The 24952-nt window shown below is 41.1% G+C and overlaps 1 protein-coding gene across 5 annotated transcripts in view; it reads left to right on the forward strand.

The window, feature by feature from the left end:
- PAN3 (poly(A) specific ribonuclease subunit PAN3) overlaps positions 1-24952 on the forward strand; it is a 119165-nt gene that overhangs the window by 7093 nt on the left and 87120 nt on the right. For all 5 annotated transcript variants that reach the window (XR_004953283.1, XR_004953282.1, XM_036228394.1 and 2 more), the window contains exons 2-4: positions 13950-14071; positions 14846-14912; positions 16518-16588. Coding sequence is in view for 3 of the 5 variants with exons in the window: in XM_036228394.1 (XP_036084287.1) it covers positions 13950-14071; positions 14846-14912; positions 16518-16588 (260 nt within the window). In the remaining 2 variants the exon portion in view is untranslated. The remainder of the gene's footprint in view (positions 1-13949; positions 14072-14845; positions 14913-16517; positions 16589-24952) is intronic.

Below are 24952 nucleotides of genomic sequence, written 5' to 3' on the forward strand. Positions count from 1 at the left end.
TGCATGTAGCTGTTCAGTTTTCTCAACACCCTTCGCCGAAGAGACCGTCTTTCCCTCTGGGTATCATTGTCTCCTTTGTTACAGATTAATTGACCGTTTGTGTGGGCTTTTTTCCTGGGCTCCGTGTTCCTTTGGTGTATGCGTCTTGCTTTCATGCCAGGACTGTGCCGTTTCGATGAGCAGCCTTGTAGTGTCGTTTGAGATTAAGGAGCATGTCCTTCCAGCTGTGTTCTTCTTTCTCAAGATTGCTTTGGCTTCTCGAGGTCTTCTGTGGTTCTGTACACGTTTCATGATTGTTCAGTTTTGTGAAAAATGCCATTGGTATTTTGACGGGACTCTCATTGACTCTACAGATCGCTTTGGGTTGTATGGACATTTGAACAACATCGATTCTTTCAATCCATGAGCACAGTGTATCTTGCCTTTTTTGGTGTGGTTTCAGTTTCTTGCACCAGCGTCTTAATGGTTTTCAGGGTACAGGTCTTTCATTTCCTTGGTTAAGTTTATTCCTAGGTATTTTACTCTTTTTGGGACAATTGTAAATGAGATTGTTTTCTTAATTTCTCTGATAGCTAATTGTTAGTGTTTAGAATGCAACCGATTTCTGTATAATGATTTCATATCCCGCGGCTTAATTGAATTAATTTATTGGTTCTAATGGTTTTTTTTTTTGTTTGTTTTTTATGGCATCTTTAGGGTTTTCTATGGATAGTATCATGTCTTCTGTGAGTAATGAGTTTACTTCTTCGCAGTTTGGATGTCTTTTAATTCTTTGTCTTGCCTAATTGCTGTGGCTGTGATTTCTAGCGCTGTGTTGAGTAAAAGCGGTAAGGATGTGCATCCTCGTCCTGTTCGTGATGCAGGAGAGGAGCCTCACCTTTCACTGTTGTGCGGTGTGAGGTGCGGTCTGTCATCTCTGCCGTTTATTATGTTGAGGTACCTGTCCCCGCGTACCCACTTTATTGAGAGTATTTACCAAATGCTTTTACTCCATCTATGGAGACGATCGTATGATTTTTCTCCTTCATGTTGTTCATATGGTGTATCATGTTGATTGATTTGTGGATGTCGAATGAGATTAGCGCACCCCCTCCCCCCTCCCCCATCATAATTTCCTCAAGAGTCAGCCAAGTTTTTGGTCTGTATAAAGAGTTCATGTGTTTTCATTGGTGAATTTCTCTTTTTTAACTTGGAAAGTTTATATCCATCTTTATTTTGGAGCAACATTTTATCTTTTATTTTTATTTATTTTATTATGGTGACATTAGGTAACGGAATTCAGTAAGTTTCAGGTGTACAATTTAGCAGCAACTTTTTTTTTTGTTTGCTCTCCTATAGGCATATGTGCTTTTGTGTGCAAAACTGTGAATATTTACAATACTTAGAAATGATACTTTAAAATTTCATTATAGTATTTCAAGGAGCATTTATTGATAGATTTGAATATTTATTTTTTATTTCCAAGTTGGTTTTTATTCGAGTTTTTAAATGATAGATGTCATAAACTTCTTTTGCAAAAATTTCCATTGGAACAGCAGTGTATAAAGTCATAGTGAACCAGTCTCCTCATTTTATTGCCTGGGGGTCAATCATTATGAGTGGTTTTTGTGTGTGTAACCTTACATTACTCTTAAAGGCCCTGTTTCCAGATAGAGCCTCAGTGGGGTCAGGGCTTCGGTGTATGAACGGGGGAGGGCGGGGCTGGGCAGTTCAGTTTGTAGCATGCACGCGTGTGCGCACACACACTCTTGAGTTTTGCAACAGTATTTTTCACATTTATTTTCCATATTAACTTACTTTATATTCTATTTATAAACAAAATTTTGAGCCAAAACAATAAGATAAAATATTTATTTTATGTACTGTTGTCATATGGTTGTTAAATCAGTACATAAAGTATCTGCGTCTCCTTTCAGCGTCTGGGAATTACTGCTGGACGAGGGGTCCCGAGATTTTGCTTTCCATGCTCTCCTAGAAAATAACTCTGCGATCTTAGACTTGTCATTTAGTCCACATAGTGAGACATGTCTTTATCTGTAAAATAGGAGAACGGGGCATTGAGGACATGTGTTTTCTAAGTATTTTATGTCCTAGAAAACAAATTACATCATGTTAAATCATTAGAATTTCTCTTTCTCTCTCAACAACTTCTAAAAACACTGACTGCTCAGCCCTTTAACTTCAGTCTAGGGAAGGGCGTGCACATCTCACTCATCTTGGCTGAATTAATTGGGGTGTAGATAATAGTCCTTCATGAGAAAGCTTTCTCCTTTTGATGTGTCTTTTGGTATCTCTCTTGCTTTTTCTTTAAAAAGAAGGGTGGTGTTCCTGTTTTTCCAAAAGTAGTTTTTAATTGTATTTTTAACATTAAAAATTGTAGATAAAGGAAAATAGGAACAGTATCTTTTGTTGTAATTAAAAATGTAATACATGCACAGGTTTAAGTTTTAAATTACATGAAAGGGTACACAGTGAAAAATAGTCTTCCTCCTTAGTTGCCTGATTCAGCTCTTTTCAATTTATTATGTATCTGTTCAGAAATATTCTTTGCTTATGCAACCATTCATATGTTTATATTTCCTTGCTTCTAGTACGTACTTACATACATACATGTACGTGCACACACAAAGAAGCCTGATGCACTTTGAATTTTCTTACTAAATTGGTTATCTTGTAGTTTCTTCCACATCCACACATAGAAATCCATCTTACTCTTTTTAATGCTGCATAATATTCCACTGCAAATTATGTTATCCTTTTTAATGGATATTTAGATTGTTTATAGTTTTTATAGCCTTTTGCTATTACAGATGAAGGCACTAATCTGTTATATATATATTATGTATATTTATATATAAATTTACATAACATGATGCATATGTTAAGGAGCACGCAGACTTCTGTAATCTGCTGCAAACTCGGTATATCGAAAAAACTATGTAAACAAATACCTTATGATTTCACTTATATGTGGGGATCTAACAAAAACTTGAACTCGTAGATAGCAAGAACAGATTGGTGGTTTCCAGAGGCTGGGGTGAGGGGGGGGGTGAGTGGTGGGCGAAATGGGTGGCGTTGGTCAAAAGGTACAAACTTCCAGTTATACGATAAATAAGCCCCGGAGATACAATGTACCACAAGGTGGCTGCCGTTAACAATACTATATTGTATGTTTGAAGGATGCTGAGAAAGGAGATAGTAAAAGTTATCATAAGAAAAAAATATTGTAACAGTGTGTGTGATTGATGTTAACTAAACTCACTGTGGTTGTCATTTTGCAATATATACATGTATCAGATCATGTGCACCTAAAATTAATACACTGTCATATGTCAATTTATATCTCAATAAAAAACTACGTATTTTATACAGCATTAGCTGAAAGTAAGGTATTTGAGATAGTCATCCCTATCAGATCTGTTCCAGCAAAATTTTTTTCACAGCTGCTCTCATTTAGAGATAGTTATGTAAATCTCTTTTGTAACTTAATAAGGTAATATTTGTACATAATTGCTGGGGAATTTCATTTGTGTATTTACTAAAAGCCTAGAATTGTTATTTAATAGTCTCTCATTGTTTATCCACATTCTTGATAAGGATACTTCAGGCTGCTTCCGTAAACGTTAGGTAGAGAATGAGGAAGCTGGAGACACTGGAAAGGACTTCGTGTATCATTCGATTTCTTTCTTATTTTGCTCATCTGTTCCTAAACTTATTCTTTTTCTTCATATTGCCATTCTTGAAGCTGACTATGTACTTGATGGAGAAAATGAGACTAGGGAGAAGAAAGGCAGAATGGAATGGGTCCTTTAAACCCTTGTGGCTCACGGACTTCACAGCGGTGTGTCAGCTCTCTGAGGAAGAGCCTTCTGGACCACACAGGACCTGGAAAGGCAGGACCAGGAGTCTTTTCCCTGCTCTCAACACTTGGAAAAACCATCAAGGAAGCGTTTAAAGTAAAACTTTTAGCGAGGTCCTCTGATATGTATCATGAAAAGATTTAATGTATACAAATAATGTGTTAGAAAAAGTTAGATTATGGCAAGTTTTCAATTTAGTATGATTTGGGCTGAAAGAGATTCATTCACTCAGTGAACAAACATTTATTGAGCACTTGACTCTGTCTCACGTACTGTTTTAGATTCTTGGAATACATTAGTGAACCAAATAAATAAAAGATTTTTCTCTGTGGACCTTTCATTTTAATTGGTTAAAGTAGACAATAGTTATAAACATAACCCCCATTTTAAAGTATAACAGAAGACAGATGCTCTCAAAAACGAAAACGACGACTCTGCCCCTGATTTCTCAGTGAACCATGGGCTTGGGGGATCTGCTACTGATATTTTGCCCAAGGAGTGCAAATTTCCTCTTTCCATGATGAAATTCTGTATCGCTTTACTGAGAAAACAGTTAAGAACCGCGGACAACTTCTCAAAACGTTTATTGCTTGATCGGTAGCTTTCGATTATGTAGAAAAAGCAGTTATCTTGGCACAGATCCCAAACCAAAACACTTTTATTGGAAGACGTTACTCAGTAAGTAAGCAGATGGACAGTACTACGTATCAAGCAGCTTCGCCGGGGAGCCCCGTTTATTTAGTCGTTTGTGGTCAGCCGTGCGGCCACACCATCCGGGAAGGCCTGCGGCGCTGGAGCGCCCCTGGGAGCAGGTGTACCAGAGTCTTGCCACACTGCAGTTCTTTCTGATCGAGGCTAAGTGTCAATGCATATGTTACAAAACATGCGGGTCGGAACAGTGTGCTGTCTGTGCCCCAGTGTGGAGCCGTAGACTCTCGGCTGGGCGCTAGCTGAGCCACACAGACCCATCTAAAACTGCTGTCACAGGAGTTTTTTTGGTCTTGCCATATAGGCACGGCTATGGTCTATATAGTAGGAGGACTTTGGCGAGGGCCAGTTTGCCAGACAGGCAACTTTTAAAAGTGTCAGCTTGCCTCTGTTTTATGCAGATGACTTATTCTTTAGTAAACAACATGGTGTCCGTGTACTCTGGCCACTGACTAGAGAGCGTAATTCTCAAACGTTTATTTACACCTCTGTGCCAGGTGCACAGGCATTGGGGGAACACAAACGTGTGTAGTCTAGTAAAAGGTTTTGAAATGTATACATTTCGGCATAGTACGATACGCCATAGATATAAAATGTATAAGAGACTCTGTTCAGGGATATATTGGAAGGTTTCTTGAAGAGGCGATATTTGAGCTGCTTTTTTGAAAGATGTGTGAAACACCTGGCGGAAAAGAAGGGCGTGCTAGGCAGGTGAGAGCAAGGATGCGCAGAGGTTTTGAGAGAAGGCGCCGTACGTGATTTTGTTGTCTGGTCATCAGGTGTGATAAAGAACAGGCTGTATGTTGCGGAGAAGGGTACCAGACAGACGGCGTGGCCGCATGGCGAAGGCCCTTCTAGGCCGCGCTCAGTGCAGTGGCCAGGTCTCTGCCTGAGGAATATGGCCTCGGTAGTTCCTCTGGGCTTCCAAGGGGGCAGACAGAGACCATCAGCGTGGGTAGTCTTAGAGAAGTTGAAGGGAGAAGTGCTAAGGACTCGATTCAGCCGAGCAGAATCAGCATAGGGGACCCGTTCGAGAGGGGTTTGGCAGAGCGGCCACCGGAGGGAATGGACGAGAGAGAAAGGCGCCAAGATAGATGAGTTTTTAGCTTAAACGTACTTGCCGCACGTGTCTCGTTGGAAACACTTACTAATAGGCAGGTTTCAGTGTCAGTCTGGGCTTTAGGAATGACTGAGGAATGTCGTGGAGTGGTTCTCGGTGCCTTTGAAGTAAGATCGTTCTGGTTTGAGATCTCACCTCTGCCACCAGGTGGGGGGCATGAAACAGTCCGTGGCAGCCCGTATTGTCCCCTTCCTTTCTTCCCTCCCTCCCTCTTTCTGTCTGTCTCTCTCCTCCCTCCCTTGTTTACTCCCGTCTGTCCATCAGAACCAGGACCGAATGTTTCCAAGCAAAGGAATGGGAGTTTAAGAGGGAAGGGCGGGTCCCGATAGGTTCCCGAAGAGCCGAGTCCTTGAACCACATTGTCGGCTCTTTACGGAATTCCCTCAGTTAGGTCGTGGTTTACTATTACGTTTCCTACTTCTGCTGAGACTGAATATATAAAATGTTTCTAGAAATCTTCCTTTCAGCTGTATCGAAGATGTTCCTTCTGTGTAAAGATTCTTGTAATAATTTCTCTGAAGAGTTTAATGCTAACAAGTGCTTTTGCTCGCAAAAATTCTTTTACTCGGTGAGTATATTTTAAATAAACTTTTTCTTTTTTATCTTGGCTATTTAGAAACTTCTGAGCTTAATGTTTACCTGAGATAGTTTTCCTTAGCCTCTGCTTTTGGTTTAGTAATTCCCCATTTAACCTTTTCTCTCTATTACGTGGCTTTCTTTGTTTTTCTTAAACAACAGACATCTCTTGTTTTACACTGGCCCAGGAGTGCGTGGTGTTGTCGGGGTGAGTTTCCCTAAAGGCCGTGAGAAGCGACCTGGTTGTGGTCTCGCCCAGCTGCTGGCGGGCCGCCTGCGGGCTTCGGCTTGCGGGAGCATCGCCCGATGATCTCTGCTTCCGTCCTCCCAGCGCGTTCCTCCTGTGTGCGGATCTGTGGCCACATTCCGCCTTGTAAGGTCACAAGCCGTACTGGGTTAGGGCTCACCCTAATGGTGTCATCTTGTCCTAATTACATCAGCGGTGACCCTCTACCCAAATGAGCTCCCATTCTGCCTGAGGTACCGGGGGTGAGGACATCAGTATACGAGTTTTGGAAGGGCATAGTTCAACGTACAGCAGTCGTGGAGTAGGTGAAAAATGAGATCAGTGCTCAGAGCGCCCGGTGCACCTGACTTGCGCCTGGTGCTGCCGAGGCCACGCCTCCCGGCAGTTGCCACGTGCTGTGCTGGGGACCGCGACATGTGTAATTGATCTTCTCACGCTCTGCGCAGAAACTTTATCACGAGAACTGGAGATACAGTGCTTGTCATTAATTACTGTCTTTTCACAGTCCCTTTGCACCGTTTTTAAGTTTGTGAGCTTTCGAGGGAAGTCCAGTCCTCAAACAGACCACTGTGCTCTGTCCAGTTTGGGATTCGAGTCCTTTCTTCCAGATGACTCTGTGAGTTTTGTAACGGATGTGTAAAATGTTCCAAGCTACCTTTTCATGTAGTACAATGTAAAAAAAGGCTACACAAGAAGTTCCCCTAATGCATTCCATCCAAATGGATATCATTTGTATCCATTTATAAATTTATTTGTGAAAGAGCAAGCTAACTTTTACAAATAACTTTATAAATGGACACAAATGATACCCACAGAAGTAACCACGGGCACCGAATGCCAGGCAGGCATGCCAGTATACTGAGCTGTTCTCACAGCGGCGCCTGGGAAGTACGTGTTCTCATTTTTGTTTTACGGAGAAAGAAACTGAGACTCAGCTGAACTGTGGTGATGAAGGGCAGTAGCTGGCAGCTGGGCGAAGCAGGCCCCGGGGGAAGGTGTGTTTGCTCAGAGTCCGTGCTCACCCCGCACACCCAGGGGAGGAGAGGGCGGCGTTCCGCCGTGTGTGCAGAGGCCCCCGATTCTCGGACCTGTGCCCAGCGTGTTGTCATCTAGCATCTCAGAGTCTCAGTTTCCTCATCAGAAAAATGGAGGCAAAAGTTACCATCTGCGTGGGGTGTTTTGTAAAGTTTAGATGTGAACACCTATCTTTTATCAAATTTTAAAATTACCTACTCTCAAAAAGCGTTTAATTGTAAATAAGTGTTTATACAAATGGGCTAATCGATTAGGGAATACAAGAACTAGTTCGGAATGTCAGTTTGCAGATCACTGAGATGAATAGATAGTATAGAAACATGTAAGAATTTGACCGTTCCACTAGTCGAAGATAGCAATAAAAAGTTAAAAAAGTTTTTTTGTAGTCAAATGAAGGATATGAATAGTATCTAAAGGGTTAGAGGTGGTAACAGCTTGGGGTAATTGGAGAATGCATTCCGGAGACTGGAGGAGAGGAAGCTGACGGTTACGATTACCTGGGAGAGAGGGTGCTGGCCCTCTGCGTAGGTTCCTTCACCCGGGTCCCTGCCACACCCTGTGAGTGAGATGAAATCGCCTCCTTTTTCAGATGAAGACGTGAAATTTAGAGGGTCGTTCGCTCAAGGTCATCCAGCTAGTAAGCGGCGACAGCGGGGTTCGATACCAGTGTCTGACTCTGCGCATTTTTCCTTTTCCATCACAGCTGGGTCTCGAAGAGGAGCATAGAGCTGGGCGTGTGTGTGTGTAGGAGTCGATGGTACTTTGTGTTGTAAAGCGTAGACTTTCGGAATATATAACGAGGGTGTCATCTTGACTGGAGGATAGAGTTCAGTGTTATGATTATTGTAAAGATCTTTTATAGTAGTCGTATACTTTTATTATTTTACATTATAATCCTCGATCATTTGGAAATATCAGTGTTGGTATTCAACTCTTCACTGATTTGGAAAACTAGCTTTATTGAACTAGTTTACATACTATTAAATTCACCCATTGCAAATACACAGTTAAATTATTTTTAGTAAATGTGTTGAGTTGTGCACCTGTGAAGATTTTTTAAAGTGTTAAAGGTACCGTTTTTCATAAGTTTCAGTGAAGCCTGCAGGGTAGATGGTACGATTCTCATCTGATCAGCGAGGGCCTAATCTCCGTTTCATCAGTATTCACCGGGTCTGAGGCTCAGACCTGGCACTTCATGGAGATACTGGAATGAGAGGTTGGGACCGGAGAGTACCAGCCGTTCAGGTGTCAGATGGGAAGTCTGGGGCTCGTCCCTCGGGGTCAGCACCGCCAGCATCTCGTCCGTGACATCCTCGTTGACGGGGGAAAGCCGCTCGGTATTTTCAGCAGGTCCCTTTTTGTAAGGTGTGTTCTTTGGTGTTCTGGTCCCGCAGGCTGCTCTGTGTACAAAGGGTTCTCTGGTCAATAGATTTGAGACATACTCTATGTCCTCTTGGATCGGTACAGTTCACATTGTATATGCAGGCTGGGGAGTTGTGCAATAAAAAAACAAGATGGGTTTACTTCCCCCCCACCCCCAGCATTTTCTGAAAAGTAGTATCTAATATAGTGTTCCCTTTGAGGAACATTGATCACTTGATGTTTTGGGAGATTAAACTCATTTCATCAAGAAGAGAACAAGACTAACCTTGAAGAACATGTTATTTAGTTAAGCTGTGAGTTGGACGCTTTTAAAAAGTAGGTTATTGTGGTGCACATTGATATGGTAATCGTGGCAGGGTGACTGCTGACAGCTGTAGACCCTTTAGTTTAACGTTTGAGTGGCTCACGGTCATTTAAAAATTGAAGGCTTGTCTACGGCCAGGCCATGCCACCTTGAATGAGCTCTCTGATCTCGGAAGCTAAGGAGGGTCGGGCCTGGCTAGTACTTGGGTGGGAGACCACCTACGAAGACCAGGTGCTGTACACATAAAAACAAAACAAGACAAAGAACAAAAAACCTGAAGGCTGGAAATTTCATCTTTTGACTCCTAATTCCCTCTCTTAAAAGTTAAATGGCACTTTAGTGCGATAGAGAAACTGCTTTCATATCCAAGTCTTTCACTTACTAGTTTTATGACTTCGGGTAAGCTGTCTAAATCTCTCTGAATCACAGTTTGCTTCACTGCAAAATAAAAGGGATGTTAACCTTGCCACAGTTGTCCTTCAGGCTAAGTGAGAGTCTTGTCTATGTGGTGATGCCTCAATTATTATTCCTTAGAGATGTAATAGTCATAATAATAGGGATGGTAATAGACCTTTCATGGAAATACTGAGTCTTACTTAAAGTGAATTGCAAAAATAAGGGGTAGAGAAGTAGAAAGTTCTTGATCATCTAGTCCTGGTAATTAGGATCCCTAACATGAACTATGCTTTTGCAATTTAAACTTAAAAGTGCTCTACATTCCTTTTCTGCTCGAACATCCTATAATGTAGGTAGGACACGTGTCTGTTCTTATTAGTAACTTAAAAAAAATAATATATTTGTGCTTATATTGAATGGAGTAATATAGCATAGGTTGGTGATTTTCCTCACTACTTATAGAGCAATTCTCATTCCTTTCCTTCCCTAACTACTAACTTTCGAAAACAAGGAAGTTCGAGTGTAAATATATGTGTGGAATGGTTTCCCTCTGACTTTATTGAGATATTATTGACATATAACACATGCAAGTTTAAAATACGTAACACGATGATTATAAGTGTATACACACACACACACACACACACACACACGGCAAAATGATTACCACAATAGGGTCGTTAACACCTCTCCTCCTTCACATAATTACCCTTTTTGTGGCAATAACTTTTAAAATCCACTTTTCTGTATAGCATTGTTAATTATAGTCGCCCCGTTGTGCATTAGAACTAACCTTAAAGCTGGAAGCTTCTACCCTTTGGCCAGCTTCTCGTTTCTCTCACTCCCCACCCCCTGGCCAACATTGTTCTACTCTATTTCTTTGAGTGTGGCTTTTTTAGATTCCACATATAAGTGAGATCCTACAGTATTTAACTTTTTCTGATTTGTTTTACTCAGCATAATGCCCTCAAGGTCCATCCATGTTGTCTTAAATGGCAGGATTTCTTCCTTTTTTATGGCTGAATAATGTTCCACTGTGTGTGTGTGTGTGTGTGTGTGTGTGTGTGTGTGTGTGACGTTTCCTTCGTCCATTCATCTGTCAGTAGATACTTAGGTTGTTTCCATGTCTTGGCCGTTGTGAATAATGCCGCAGTGAACACGGGGTGCAGATAGCTCTTCAGGAGAGCGATTTCATCTCCTTTGGCCATGTAGCCCAAATTAAGATTGCTGCACCCTTTGATACTTCTTAAGTTTTTTATTTTTAAATTTTCGAGGACCTTCCATCCTGTTTGCCACCGCGGCTGCACCGTCCTGCGTTCCCACCGGCAGTGCCCGAGGGCTGCCTTTCCCCACGTCCTCGCCAGCACTCGGCTCCTGTCGTTTTGATAATGGCCATTCCGAACAGGTCGAAGTGATGCTGTGTTTTTGCTTTGCATTTTCCTGATGATTTGAGATGTTGAGCATCTTTCATGTACCTGTTGGCCATTTGGATGTCTTCTTTGGAAACACGTCGATTCGAGTCCTTTTGTCATTGTTTTAATCACATTGGTGTTTTTTTTGTTTTGTTTTGTTTTTTTGCGGTTGAGTTGTATGAGTTCCTTATATATTTTGGATATCAGCCTCTCGTCGGATAGCTGGTTCACGGATGTTTCCTGCTGTCCTGTGGGGTGCGTTTTTGTTGAGCTGGTGGTTTCTTGTACTGTGCTTTCTAGTTTGGGGTCGACCCACTCGTTTAATTGCGCGTTCAGTGTCATATCCAAAACCTGTTGCCAAGACCAATGTCGAGGAGCTTTTCCCCTTTCGTTTCCTCTAGTTGCTTTATAGTTTTGGGTCTTTGTGGGGAATGTTTAGTTAAGTAAATTAATCCCTAATTAATGGCCGTATTTAGCCCTCCCCCTTCCCCTTTTTGGTTAAGTCCAGTCACATGACTCTCTGTCAGGGAGCATACGGTTTCTTCTTTCAAAGTTGTGCATCTTGAAGAAATATAAACTAATTTTAATATAGTGAAAATCACGACCAGGAAGTTGGTAATATGTTAGGACAAATTCTGTTTCTTAATGATAAAGTATTATTAAAGGATAGGAAGTTTATAAGGTGGTTTTATAAGGTCCAAGGGACAAAAATTTAATATTTAGTTTACAAATATTTTGTTATCCTTAGATGCTTATTTCAGTGGTACTTGCTTAAAATCTAGTAAGATCAAACATTGACCGTAGACATTTGAATCCTAGCATGTTCAGTACTAGTTTTTTCATATTTTATATAAGCTAAGACAATAAAAGCAAATCGGATGTAAATTTTAAAAAACATTTGAAGTAAAAATGCTGTATTAAAAAATAATTTGACTGAAATTGTATTTGGAATTGTACTCTATTTGTGAAAACCATTCTGTGTTATTTAGGGAAAGATAATGAGTAGACCAGAAAGGTTTTGGTGTAGACCAGAGGAACTTCTCCCCTTATGGATTTCTCTGTTGCCGTCGTCATCATCATCATCATCATCATAAGGATAACTATGTTATAGAAAAGCCATAAGAGAAAAGACAAACCTCTCCTATTGAGTTAACCAGTTAACAAAAGATTTACATTTTGGTATATTCGTCAGTCTTATCGTCTGTGTGTATATGTAACCACACACAGTTATTGCACTATAAATAAAAATGTTTTCTTTTTTCACTTCACACTGTATTTTTGACATCGGTATTTAATCTTTTTTTCTACAAATGAGGATAATAAAGATTTTAAACTTTTACGAGTGGAGAGGGGAGTGTAACAACCCCCATCGCTCAGCTTCAACAACGATCGTTTCCCAGTCTTATTTGGTCCCTCCTCCCAGTATTTGGTTTGATTTGCTGGAGGATTAAATATACCCCAGACATTAATTACCATGATTTTTAATTATTTTGTAGTGTTCAAAATTTAGTTATTCGTTCTTTTGGGCATTACACATTATTTCTAATTTTTTGTTATTAAAATAATACTTTTAACACCTGTCCACAAATGAACAGAATGATGACCATCTTTGTTTATAAATCTTTAGATGTTTCTGATTATTTTCTTCAGCTATAGCTGAAATTGTAATCACTAATTTAAAAGATAGGAACCATTAAAGATAATCTTTTTGTAATTATAAAATACACTTTAATTGTGGACACTGTGAGAAATAAATTTAAAAAACAGAATAAAAATTACTTCAGATTGCTTTCTAAGGAATTCCTCTTTGCATTGCTCTAATACTATAGACTGGGTGGCTTGTAAACAACAGACACTTATTTCTTATAGTTCCGCTGAAGGCTGCAAAGTCCAAGATCATGACACCTGCAGATTTGGTGGCGTGGTTGGTGAGGACCCACTTCCTGGTTCATAGATTTGGCGTCGTGCTGTGTCGCACGTGGTGGACAAGGCTGCAGAGCCCTGGGGTCTTTTTAGAAGACCACGGGTCCCCTTCATGAGAGTTCCACAAAGGCCCCACCTCTTCCCACCATCATCCTTGGGGGCGAGGATTTCAGTATATGAATTTTGAGGATATACAGAAATTCAGATCTTAGCGCCCACATCCACCTATCAGCATTTCTTTAGTTCTTGGCTGGGGTAGGCGTGGTTTCAGTGATTCTCAGGGGCTCGGCCCAGAAGAGGGGGAGCCTCCTTGCAGTCTGGCTGATTTATAAGGTATGAGGCTTTGCACCTCGCTAGTGCTTAAAAACAGCAGCATTCCAACTGCTCATTAGGAAGTGGCGTCTGGAACGGATCGTCTGTGACTCTGGTACACCGTGGATTGTTCTCCTAGTTAAAATCATTTTCTGCATCCCGCCCTTCAGTCGGCAGATGGCTCGAGTCGTCAGGGTTCCTGAGCTCTGTCCCACTGCCGCCTCTGCCGAGGGGTTTTTGCTGAACTAGGAGCTGGTGCGAGGCCGCGGTCCGTCCATGCGACGTGCGGTGAGATGCTCGCCGCGTTACCGCGCGAGGGGCCCCAGGACAGCGCGGTGCTTTCTGTGCTCTCGCTGCCGGCCACTTGCGACGTTAAAGGGACGAACACTTGCTGAGAAAATCAGAGACGCAAGTGTGACTTGTTTCTCCCGTTGGGCTCGGTGGCTCTTAGGTGACTGATACAAAATAAGTCTCTATCTCCGTGGGGAAACAGCAGTCCGCTTGAGCGTTAACCAAGATTTAGAGCTGAGCCAGGTTGATTCGGTCCTGCCTTTTGTTACGAACAGGTAAATAAGTAAGTGCGACCGAGCCTGGGACTCCGTAAGCCACTACGGGCGCACTAACCGCATCCGCGTTTCGTGCTTCTAAAGCCTGGCTTCCCCTTCTCTTTCAGTTCCCGGAGTAGACGGTGGTGCTTTGACGGACGCGAGTCTCCCAGACTCCTACTTCAGCACCAGCTTTATTGGAGTCAACGGATTCGGAAGTCCCGTAGAAACAAAGTATCCCTTGATGCAGGTATTTCCAGCCGAGTCGACGCCGCACTGACCAGCGGCATTTATGGCAGAGCTGGCGGGCGTCTAGGGTCTCGATGTGTTCCTAAGCTTGTTGGTGGGGATGTGGCGTTTTAGGAGACGACGAGGTGGGTCGGATGTAGGGGGGCCATCCTCCGGCAGTGTTGGAGGCAGAGTGAGCTTTCACGGGAGGGGTGGAGGGTAGGATGACAGAGGAGCATCAGAGAGAGGTCGAGAGAGCGAGAGACTCGTGTCACCCCGTGCGTGTTTTGCGGGTATGGAGTGAAGCCTTTCAGGATAGACCACAGAGGCCGCGACACGTGTTAGGAAAGCATGGGACATGTGTAGAGAACAGGGACATGTTTTTTTAGGATTATGCAATCTATAAGGCACACAAAGGATAATCCGCAATAGGCATTGACCGAAGATACTGGGGAGCATTTATTGACTTAGTCACTTTACATCTTCTTGGATGGATGTTGGAATTTCTATTTTATAAACAAGGAAACTTAGTAGATATGTGTCTCGCCCGGGGTAATAAGTCGTAATAAGCGCAGTTCAAAATCGGTCTGCGTGGGTAGTGGGTAAAGTTTTCATTTGATGTGCTCTGCAGAGCATTTGGAGGTTTCCGAGAATGTCGTCCTCCAGGCAGCAGGGGTTAGTGTCGGCAGTGTGACAGATGGCCAGGAGGGCGGAAGCGAAGGCCAGCTTCAGTTGGCAGAACATCCTTGGTTCTGTGCACCTTGGTGACGTGATGTGTGTGCATTTCATTTTTCAGAGAATGACTAATAGTAGCAGTTCCCCAAGCCTTCTAAATGACAGTGCCAAGCCATACGCAGGCCATGGTAAGACCTGGTTCCTTTCTCTCTGTTACATGTATAGTTTTCACTCTAAAAACAATTTCTACGTTTTGGAAATTTTGACAATTGTGAATAGATATAAGGAAGAAAATAAAAATCTATTATTTCACACTCAGAGATAATTATAAAGATTTAGATTCCTCACATGTCCATACTATCTAGTAATATTTAATTAAGAATATACATAGTGATAATAACAAATTGTAATAAATATACTTTTAAATGTCCTGAGTGTCTCAATCACTACAAATTAAATTCTATTCTTTATTTTCATAATTTACTTAAATATTTTTGTTTCTGTGTTTTTTTTTTTTTTTTAAATTATATTCCAGTCTTTGATTATATGTGTGAATCTGCATTTGTATGTTGAGTTAATTCCTTTGGAAACATTCTTAGATATGGAATTATTGTTTCAAAGATTATGGACATTTTTAAGGCTTTTGATACATAATTTTCAGGTATCTTTCTGTAACCTATTTTAAAAATAAATGTTCAAGAATGGTTTTTAAAAAATATATAATAATTGAATGTTAACATTGCATCAGTAAAACATTAACAGTTATTAATAATGGCGAGAATAAGATCGTGTATGTGGATTATTTCCTGTGGTAGACCTTTTCCTTTGTGTATCAGATCTCTATCATTCTTTGGAAATTTCAGCCTGTGTTTCCTTTGCTGTAGAAAAAAGTAGCAACATTTTAATGTTGATTAAAATTATTAGAGACTAATTTGTAGCATTATAGTAGCTTTAGCATTCCTAAAGTGTTTATATGCTGACTTTATTGGAAGTAGCATAAAGAATGAATAATGCTAACTTGTTAAGTGCCTTGAGTGTATAAATTACTTAAAAATATCTCATATTTTGCTATTTTATTAGCTTCTTTCTCTTCGCATGTTTAGTTAAATTAATGTAAATTTTAATGATGGAGTATACTGCAAAAGTTCAGGCAGAAGAAGCCAGAGAACTCGAGTGGCAGTCTGTATGTAGTGCGTGAAGAGATGACGGTTTAAGTGAGGACGTTTACTCTATTTTTTTAGGATTTCACAGATCATTTAATGAGAAACGAGTTAACTAAAACTCTGAAACAAAGATAAAATATTTCAGTGTATATCATGCACACCTTTACAGAAACTCTTCTGATTTGTTAGGTGAGAAAGAATTTAGAGTTATACTTTGGTTTGTAGCTTCTAGCCACAGAGTAATAGAACTTTGAACCTGTAAAATCTTTGGAGTTCATGTTTGTATTTTAAAACTTAATTTACCTTTTTAAGAAGAATATCAGCTATCTGGTGATAAACTTAAAAATACGGACGATTCTGTAGCGTAGATGGTTTTGCTGAAGTGTCGAAAGCCAAGTCCGAGCACTTGAAGTGTGTCTGACTGCTCCCGCTCCCTTTATTTTTCTCATGATCTCTAAACATTTGCTGCAGGCAGACTGACTTCCCTCGTAAACATTCTCAGTAACATGCTTAAGAGTTTTTTTTTTTTTTTAATTTCATTTTTCTTTTAGTTTTACGCTAAGCATTCATTATTAAATTTGTGGGTTCCCGGACTTACTTGTATGGAAACTTATTTAACTTACCTTCCAGATCCGCTGACTTCTCCTGCTTCATCCTTGTTTAATGACTTTGGTGCCCTCAACATCTCTCAGAGAAGAAAGGTAGGTGAGATTATAAATGGCTCGTAGAGGTGATAGTTGGTCATTGCCTAGATAATGAATGGTCAATAGTCCTATAAGTGGGGGGAGGGCTTTTTATGGACCGTAATGTTTTTTGGCCTTTTGTTTACCCATTTCTCTCTTACGTAGAATTTTATTAGATCTCTGTGCATGGAATAGAGACCTTTTATGCAAAAGGATGAAATCCTGCTTATTTTAGCTCATTTTCTTTATCTTAACGTATTCTGTTTTGAAGATAATATCTCATTTAGTGTCATAGTTGCCGTTGATGTGCTCATTGTAGGTTTACTGATCACGTTTTTGTTTTCCTGCTGCTTTGCTTAATTTCAAGATTTCTCCCCTAATTGAAACTGCTCATTACAAGGCAAACTTAAATCTGCAGCTTTTCATGATTGGCCCAACTATTTAAAAAGTTTAAAATCTCTTCATATTAGAAATTTGATTTCGTTTGGCACTGAAGTTGACAGACTGTGTGTAGATTTTGAGGCGTGTCATAGGGACTGGGTCTGTGACAAGGGGAACGAAAACTTTTACAGTTCAGTGCTTCGAGGCTTAATGAGAATCATGTTAATGCCAGTAATATATGTGTGTGGACATGTGTGCATGTGTTATATTGTTTAGATTTTAAATTTTTTGGTTAGGATCAGTAGCAGCAAAAGATGTTCAGGAGAGTGTAAATCTTGGTGGAAATTACCATAAATTTACAATGTTAATTCAGCTCCCTAATAGAAGAAAAGACCCAAAAGAAAAGAATATTACTTTTAGAAAACCGATATCTTCAGATGCTTTCAGGATGTATCTGTTCAGAGGGTAGTATAAAATGAAAGTCCAGAAGACTGGATGTTTTCAAGACAGAAGAATTTATGGGGTCAGTTCTTAGTGCTACCCATTTTGACACAGGTGAGAACTAGGAGGTAATTACAAATTGCATTTAAGCAACTGGAGTGGGCAGACTAGAATATATGGGTTTGATTTTGTAGACTTCCTTATTGGCTCTCAAGAAGAACACGTGTCCTCTTGCTTTGTAAATCTCCTAAGTCAGAATGTGTAGTTGGAGATCCGTATAGTATTATTGGAATAGAACACAAGCGGATTCATTGGCAGGAGTGAGAAGTGACAATAGCCGTGGAAAGGAACAGTAAAATACTGAAGAGCAGGTACAGCCTAGAAGTCAAGTCATCTGGAGCTATTTAGCGTAGGGGAAAATAGAAAGCTCTTAAGTGGCCTTAGGGATCCCTCTAATGGCTTCTTCACATCCTTAAATTAATAATCACTTAACTGTGATAAGTAGTCTTTCTGATGTATGAATAGAAGGTAAAACTAGAGTCGCAAATAAATGCTTAGAAGTATTCCTATATGAGGCTTTGGTGGCCTACGTCTTCAAGTTGAAATAAATGATGAAGATCTACTGACATTAATTTTGAGAGAATAGTAAAAATCCCTGTAGACTGGCAGAGGGAAGATATAGTGCCCTTTCTTTTAAAATTTTATTTTAGTAAAGGAAAATAATAAAAGGAAATGTTACTACAAAGGTGATCACAATATTTGGAGAAATATTAGAGTACCTCCTGACAGAAGCAGATTCATATAGTGAATTTTTGAGAGTCTGGGTCTCTAGCTTTGTGACCTCAGGCCGACTTTCTAGGCCGTAATCTTCACATCTGCGGAATGATGAATGTGGCCTGGATGATTGCTGTTGTGTCTGCTCTAAAACTCGTCTGTCTACTCGAAGGACCTATGTGTCAGTCTCAACTAGAAATTTGGGGTTCACGTCGTGTGTCTTTGTAGGACCATATTTTCTTGCCATTTACATTTCAAGTAGTATGTAGGGACATAAGAGTTCTTTTTCCAGTAGCGGGCTGTGTCATTAGGAATCTGTAAGGGCGCAGGTTGCATATGTTTTAACATGGTTAATGGTTGAGTGGAGAACGTTTAAAATCTCTTTCTCTTAGAAATACTGTCGGCATGAGAATATTGCATGCTACGCATTGTGAACTGAAGGCACGTGGAGACTTTGTCTGTTTTTATTTTGTAGTAATTCATAATATCTATTTAATGATGTGATTTTAGTGGAAGTTAACTCACATTTATAAACATTTAATTATAATTCCATGTTGATCTAAGCAGGCCGTCACGATTACTGGGTGACCTTTTATCGCATAATGATATCGGAGAACAGGTAGTTAGGCCAGACTTCCATTTCAGAGCTAGAGAGGGAAATCATTTTCTGCAGGTCTCAGGTGGGCCCATCCCGGGGCCAGCGATGGTGTTTTTTGCTGTGGGCGTGTGAATTATCGGGACCAGATCAGCCATGTGTTTTTACTGTAGGTAGCCTTACTTGCGCTGTGTGGAGAATTTAAGAAGAATGGACTTTTTCCCGCTGCTTTCCTCAAATTCTGTTGAAGAGGCAATACATGAACCTGCTAGAGAACATTTACACAGCAGCATATTAATTAGTACCAATTTAAATATCTGATGATTGCTGAAGAGCAGAGAATTTTCTAGGTCCAGAAGAGTTTATGGAGAGAAGGCGTTTTGAGTGGGGTTTTTGAAGGTGAGGAATGTGGAGAAGCAAAGATACTCAAACTTGATCGCAAGTGGAGAGTTAGGATCATCAGTCAATTTTTACATTTTCTTCTTTCCATCATAGTTAAGCTAAGAAACTCTGGCTGGGGGCCGTGTATCTATAGGGACTTGTTGAAGTAAAATGTGGGATATAAAAAACTACAAAGAGGTTAATTGCCATTTTTCTGGGCTGATTTATCGTTAAAAATGCAAAAAACTTCCTGAAGAATTGCATACGGAGAATACATACCTTGGGGCACCGCTGTGCATCGGGACCAGTGCTAGTCTGTGAGTTGTCTGTCACCCATCTGTAGGGAAACAGAAGTTAAAACACTGAAAGCAAATGGCTAGAAACATCTGTAACAGTTTGATAATACAGCAGCATCCAAATCCATGACCATTTTTCTAGCAGTTTTTATTTTGCAAGAGTATAGAACCATGACATGTAGGAAGTTTTAAAAGAAGTCATCTTTCACAATGCATGTTGAGAAGCACTGATTTTTTCCCTTTATTTTTCACATTAGGGATACATATTTTATAGATAGGAGTGTAACCATTACTTGAAAATTGTGTAATTATATTGGCCAAGTGTGGTGTTGGAAGAAATTGAATTATGGCTATATACTCTGGGGAGAGTTACCCCCGCCCCCCCCCCCCCCCACACACAGACACACTGGAGGTGGAGTTTTGTTGAAGATCAGCGAATGTATTAGAGGCCAGTACAGGAGGAAAGCTTCACGGCAAGATAGATGAGGCGGAGAACCGGGACGGCAGCAAAAGACCGGAGAGTCACCGTGACTCACAGATACGATCACATCTGCAGTGAAGGTTTTGCTAATAAATCCTTTGGGCGCAAAGGAACTTTTTAACGAAGTTCGATGTCAGAATACAGATGTTCGTAAACGAAGCGAGTCGGTACTGTGACATCTCGCTCCACGTGTTCTTGCTAAGTTGTGAGTTTTTATGCAGGGCAGCCCCAGATGCTGGAGACAGATTCTGGGCAGAGTTTCAGAATGTATGTCTGGCATTCTCGGCTTCTGCTTTTATGTCTGTCTTGGCTCTTTTTGCTCTTTTTAGTCATGTGGTCGTTATCCTATCCAGATTTCCCTCCTGCCGCCGTTAAAGCAAAACAAGGCTTTGGCGCCTGTTTTTACATTTCTTGCTCTAGTCGTACTTGAGGATGATATTTCAAGCAATGCGCAGCTTTACCTGGGCATTGGCATTTTATTTCTAATAGTGGGATAACAGATTTTCACTATTGTAGAATTTTTAGATCTTAATAACACGTTACATTCTTTGGACTTAGGAGACACAGATTTCTGAAGTGTCATGTTTGTTTCTTTTGTTTATTTCAAAGCTCTTTTGTTAGGACAAGGGAAGTGGGTCAGCAGGGGTTGGCTTACCTGCTGAGATTTCGGGGGTAGAGGCCCCGTTCTGGAAGGTTCTGCGTGAGGCGGAAGTTCACTAGCAGCACTTCCTCTCAGCGTGGAACCTGCTTCCCGTGGCCGTCTGTCTTCGGAGCCCGCGTCCCTCTCTGCCATCTGCATTACGCACTAACCGATGGCACGTGGTGGGTGTTTTCTGATTCACTTGGTTGTTAAAATTTTTCTCGTAGCATTTCTGTTCTCATGTCTTCAAACGATGACTTACATTATTTCTACTCTAAGGAACAAAATATGAAATACATAACAAAGAAACTGGAGACTATGGTGGAGTTCTTTTACGGAGAAAGCTAAAGTGAATTTGGAGAAATCGGAAGGATGATGCGTAGACAATTTGGCATGTAAATCCTTAATCCTTCCGGATTAGGTTCGTTTTGCTTTGAACCAAGTACTGAGCTCAGGAAAAAGAAGAGATGAGGGGAAAATGGAGACGATACTGGAAAATACCTGGAAACTGCAGTCTGAAACGCGACCTGTACAGCCGCCGTCGTAGGGATTTTCGCGGGTCTGGCCGAGTCCCTCAGATTCCCAGCTCCGGTGCGTTTGCAGCGCTGAGCGCCGTGCGGCGGTGTTTTCGGGGGATTTTCGTGCAGCACCGCAAGTCGGCGCCCTCACCCCGCCCTGCGGGGTTCTCCGCTCAGCCGCCGCGCACCTCCACGTGCCACGCGGTGGCGACATGTTCCCTCCCGACCTGAGCTGCGTGTCGGGTCGGTTTGAGTTTGGGAGACGTACCCGGATCCCTCCTGGAAGGTGCCGGAGCCCAGCTTCGTATAGGCGAAGAGCTCGCTCAGAGCCTCCTGGCGAGTGTTTGTTTCTCTCCAAGAGCGGTCAGCGGGGGATGGCAGTGACCCAGTGGCGTGGCGCCCTGGTTAAGGGCTCAGGGTCTGGAGTTGAAGGCCCGGCGGGCCTGTTTCTTCACGGGTCATCAGGTGTCCTCAAGCCCGGGCGGACTTTCAGTTTCTTCGTTTGCAGAATGAGAGGTAATAGTGCCTACGACGCGGAGCTGTCAGAAGGACTTAGCACGCGGTGCTGGCTAAACCTCTGCCTAAGCCTGGTCGGGCAGTTGTCAGCTGTCATTAAATAAATAAATAGCCGCTGCCCCTCATTCTGGTTGAGGCCGTCTTAGAATTGTCCCCGGAGAAGCAGCTCTGTAGCTGCTCTGAGGGTGTCTTTTTCCTTTGAGGTGCTCAGGTCACTTCTCTGCCAACTTTGCTTTTTTCCTCCTCCTCCCTACATAGCTGTTAGTTTCTCATACATTGTCCTCAGATTTGATGCATAGTCCATCCGGGCTTTTCTCACGATGTAGCAGCAGACAGAAACTTCGTTTCTGATCTATGTTGGCGATGATTTTCTGTTTCTGTTCTAGGTAAATATAGTAAACTTAATTATTTTATAAATTAAATGTTTTATATTTTATTATATCATTTAATCACCCCAAGAATTCTTGGAGAGATACTATTATTTTTTTCTCCATTTTATGGGTTGGGAAATGGAAGTTTCGAGAGATCAAATAATTTACCTAGAATAATATATTTATAATTTAGAGAAAAAAATCTCTCTGGGGTAATATGAGAGGGTGAGGTGAGCGAGGCTTCCAGGAGGCCGTGGGGAGAGGCCGCTGGCAGGTAATATGTGGAGGAGATAAAACACCCATCGCTTTTTCCGACTATGCGATAATCCCAGTTTAAATTTCTGTGTACACAAGTAAATTTTTGATAATTGACAGGTAATTTCAGAAATCCCGCACAAATTTATATTCCTATTCATAGGTGCTGGTTTTTTTATAGCCTTGAAGACAGATGTGAAAATTGCCATCTCTCTGTTATTTTATAGGTAAAAACCCACTTATTGTTTGGATTTGATTCCTGGTGCTGCTGAACTTCTCTTTTCTGTTTGTTGGCCATCGTTGTTTGTTTCCTGTCCTTTGCTTTTTTCTATTGGGCTGTCCTTTTTTAATTCGTCGTCAGCTCTTCATATATTAGAGATTTAGATGTTTTAATCCCTTTCCTCATTTCGTTTTTGGTCTTGAATTTCACAAGTAATTTATGCTGTCAGTTTCGGAGTGGCGTACTTAGTCTGATTGGCTTTCATTAACTACATGAGAAAAGAGAAAAATATTAAGGTCATTTTGGTTAAAATGACATTGTAATTCCCTTTCTGATGAGTTAAGGATTTTAAATGGAAAGGACCATCCCTGTTTTCATGTAATTTGACTCCTCTGTCATTTTATTGCTAATGATCTATAGTAACAGCTTCCCTTAGCAAATGGATATGTTCCTTCCTTTGCATTTCAATGGCCAGTTAAATATGACAGTCTTACTATTTGTTTCTCTCCACTCAGCCTATTCTTTTCTTAAACTGCTATGCAAGTAACATTAGATTGAAACTTGTTTAAAAATGCCAGTTCCTATAGAAAAGGACTTAACTTTGAGTGAGTTAATTTTATTTTCCTGCTGAATGAAGAGTACTCCACGTTGAATTTGTAGGATTATGTTGAAATAAAGGTGTGCTTTGGAAAGAATAGATTAAATTTTGTCCTAACAAATTAGGAGTTCAACCATGTGCATTCTGTGCTTTGTTTTAGTTGGGCCTTTGTGTGCAGTGACCCCTTGCTTTTGTCAGGCAAGAAAGGGTCTTCCAGATGGATTGAAAGGGAATTTAGTTCTATTGATAAAGAACTAATGAGAGATTTTTGTTTGGTAGCCTTTTTCTTGAGGTCTGTATGGTGGTTTGGTGATTGACATTTTACCGTATTTAAACACGTGAACCGAAACAGCGTACCTTAGATGTGTAAAATATATTGTTGTTGGCTATAGACATTATCTAGTTTCAGCTTTGGGGATTTTGAGTTAGTTCTTGCCTAATAATGATAGTTTAGTGACACCCTGGTGCATTTACCACCTGGATTTAGGAACTAGTGAGTGGGTCATTCCGAGATGGTCGGGTTGACTTCGCACTCTGCTTTGGTCATTGTGTTTACAAAGCATGGCAGCTGATATTCAGAGCTTGACGTAACGGGTGGTGCTTGATCCCAATTTTCCTAGGAAATGTGGAGGTCAGGAACGACTTTGTAAAAATGAGACGAGAATTTTCATCCACAAACATGCCAGCCAGAGTTTTCAGCTGAATTTAACCAGGACTGTGTAATTTCCCCTACTTTATTTAATTCCCAAGATTTGTTCTCCTTGCATTTTGAGAACGGGGAGGAGGGGCTGCCTCGTCTTGTTTCCTTGGATGACGACTCTGTAGCTGTTGCTTCTTGTCTATCCCGTCCACGCCGATTAGGTCCAGAGAGGGATCGATTCAGCTAGGCGTTTGTATTTGGTCATTTTAGGATTAGCTAGGATAACGTTAAGACTGTAACAGGTTGAGGAATGTTAGAGAATGCGGAATACCGCGGCTCAGAGCGCGAGCTCGGAGCCGCCCTTCTGTTGCTGCGAGTTGTTTCAGCCTCTGCCGAGCCTCCCGGTCTCACCTGTAGCACAGGTGAGATGACAGTGCCCGTCTCACAGATTTATGAGACTCGAATGCATTAAATGCGTATAAAGTGCCTTGCTCTCGTCGGATGGTAGTTGTAATTTTCTGTCGCTAATGATTCTGCAATTTTAAAACATTTTTCTGTTTCTGAATGTGTACGAGATGAATTTTGATTAACCACTACCTCAGTTTAAGTTCTGTTATAGTAAAGAGCATTTCTGAAGATTTCTGCTTCAGATCGAGATTGGGTTTAAGTGAGGGGTCCACGCAGGTGCACGCGACAGAGCGGAACCTGTTCCTAATAAGCCCTGGTGGTAAATGCACCAGGGTTTCACTAAATAGACATTTTAGCACGATGGGTGGTTTTGATAAGGGCCTGAAATGCATATAAAAACTTTTTAGATCATTACAGTTTATTGCGGAAATAACTTTGCTGTGGTATTTTCTTCCTCCACGTCTTGTGTTCCGGTTTCGTTCTAAAGCAGAGGATTAACAGAAGCTGCGGTTTGGTGCTCCAGTTCTTTAGAAATGGAACATGGCCTTCCTTGCCTTGCAAGGGTAGTCCACCTGATCTCGTTTTTGGTGGCAGAAAAACTCCATGGTAACATTGAAGTTTTAAGAACAGGAGTAATGACTACTTTGTAGGCTTTCTTAAATTTACATAGATAATATTGGGGGACTCCTCCTCCCCCAGGATTTGACTCGTAGTTGAGCTTAAAAATGTATGTTCGTTTGTGTATGTATATTCTGTTCTGCTACATTTGCTGTAATTTGTATCAGTTTTTACTTAGAACCTCTCTTCACCCTCTCCCCTATGTGATTTGTGTATGTGATTTGTGTATTGACGTCACAGATTGAAAGG

The sequence above is a fragment of the Rousettus aegyptiacus genome, unplaced genomic scaffold (assembly GCF_014176215.1).
Source record: "Rousettus aegyptiacus isolate mRouAeg1 unplaced genomic scaffold, mRouAeg1.p scaffold_m13_p_11, whole genome shotgun sequence".
Taxonomy (NCBI): domain Eukaryota; kingdom Metazoa; phylum Chordata; class Mammalia; order Chiroptera; family Pteropodidae; genus Rousettus; species Rousettus aegyptiacus.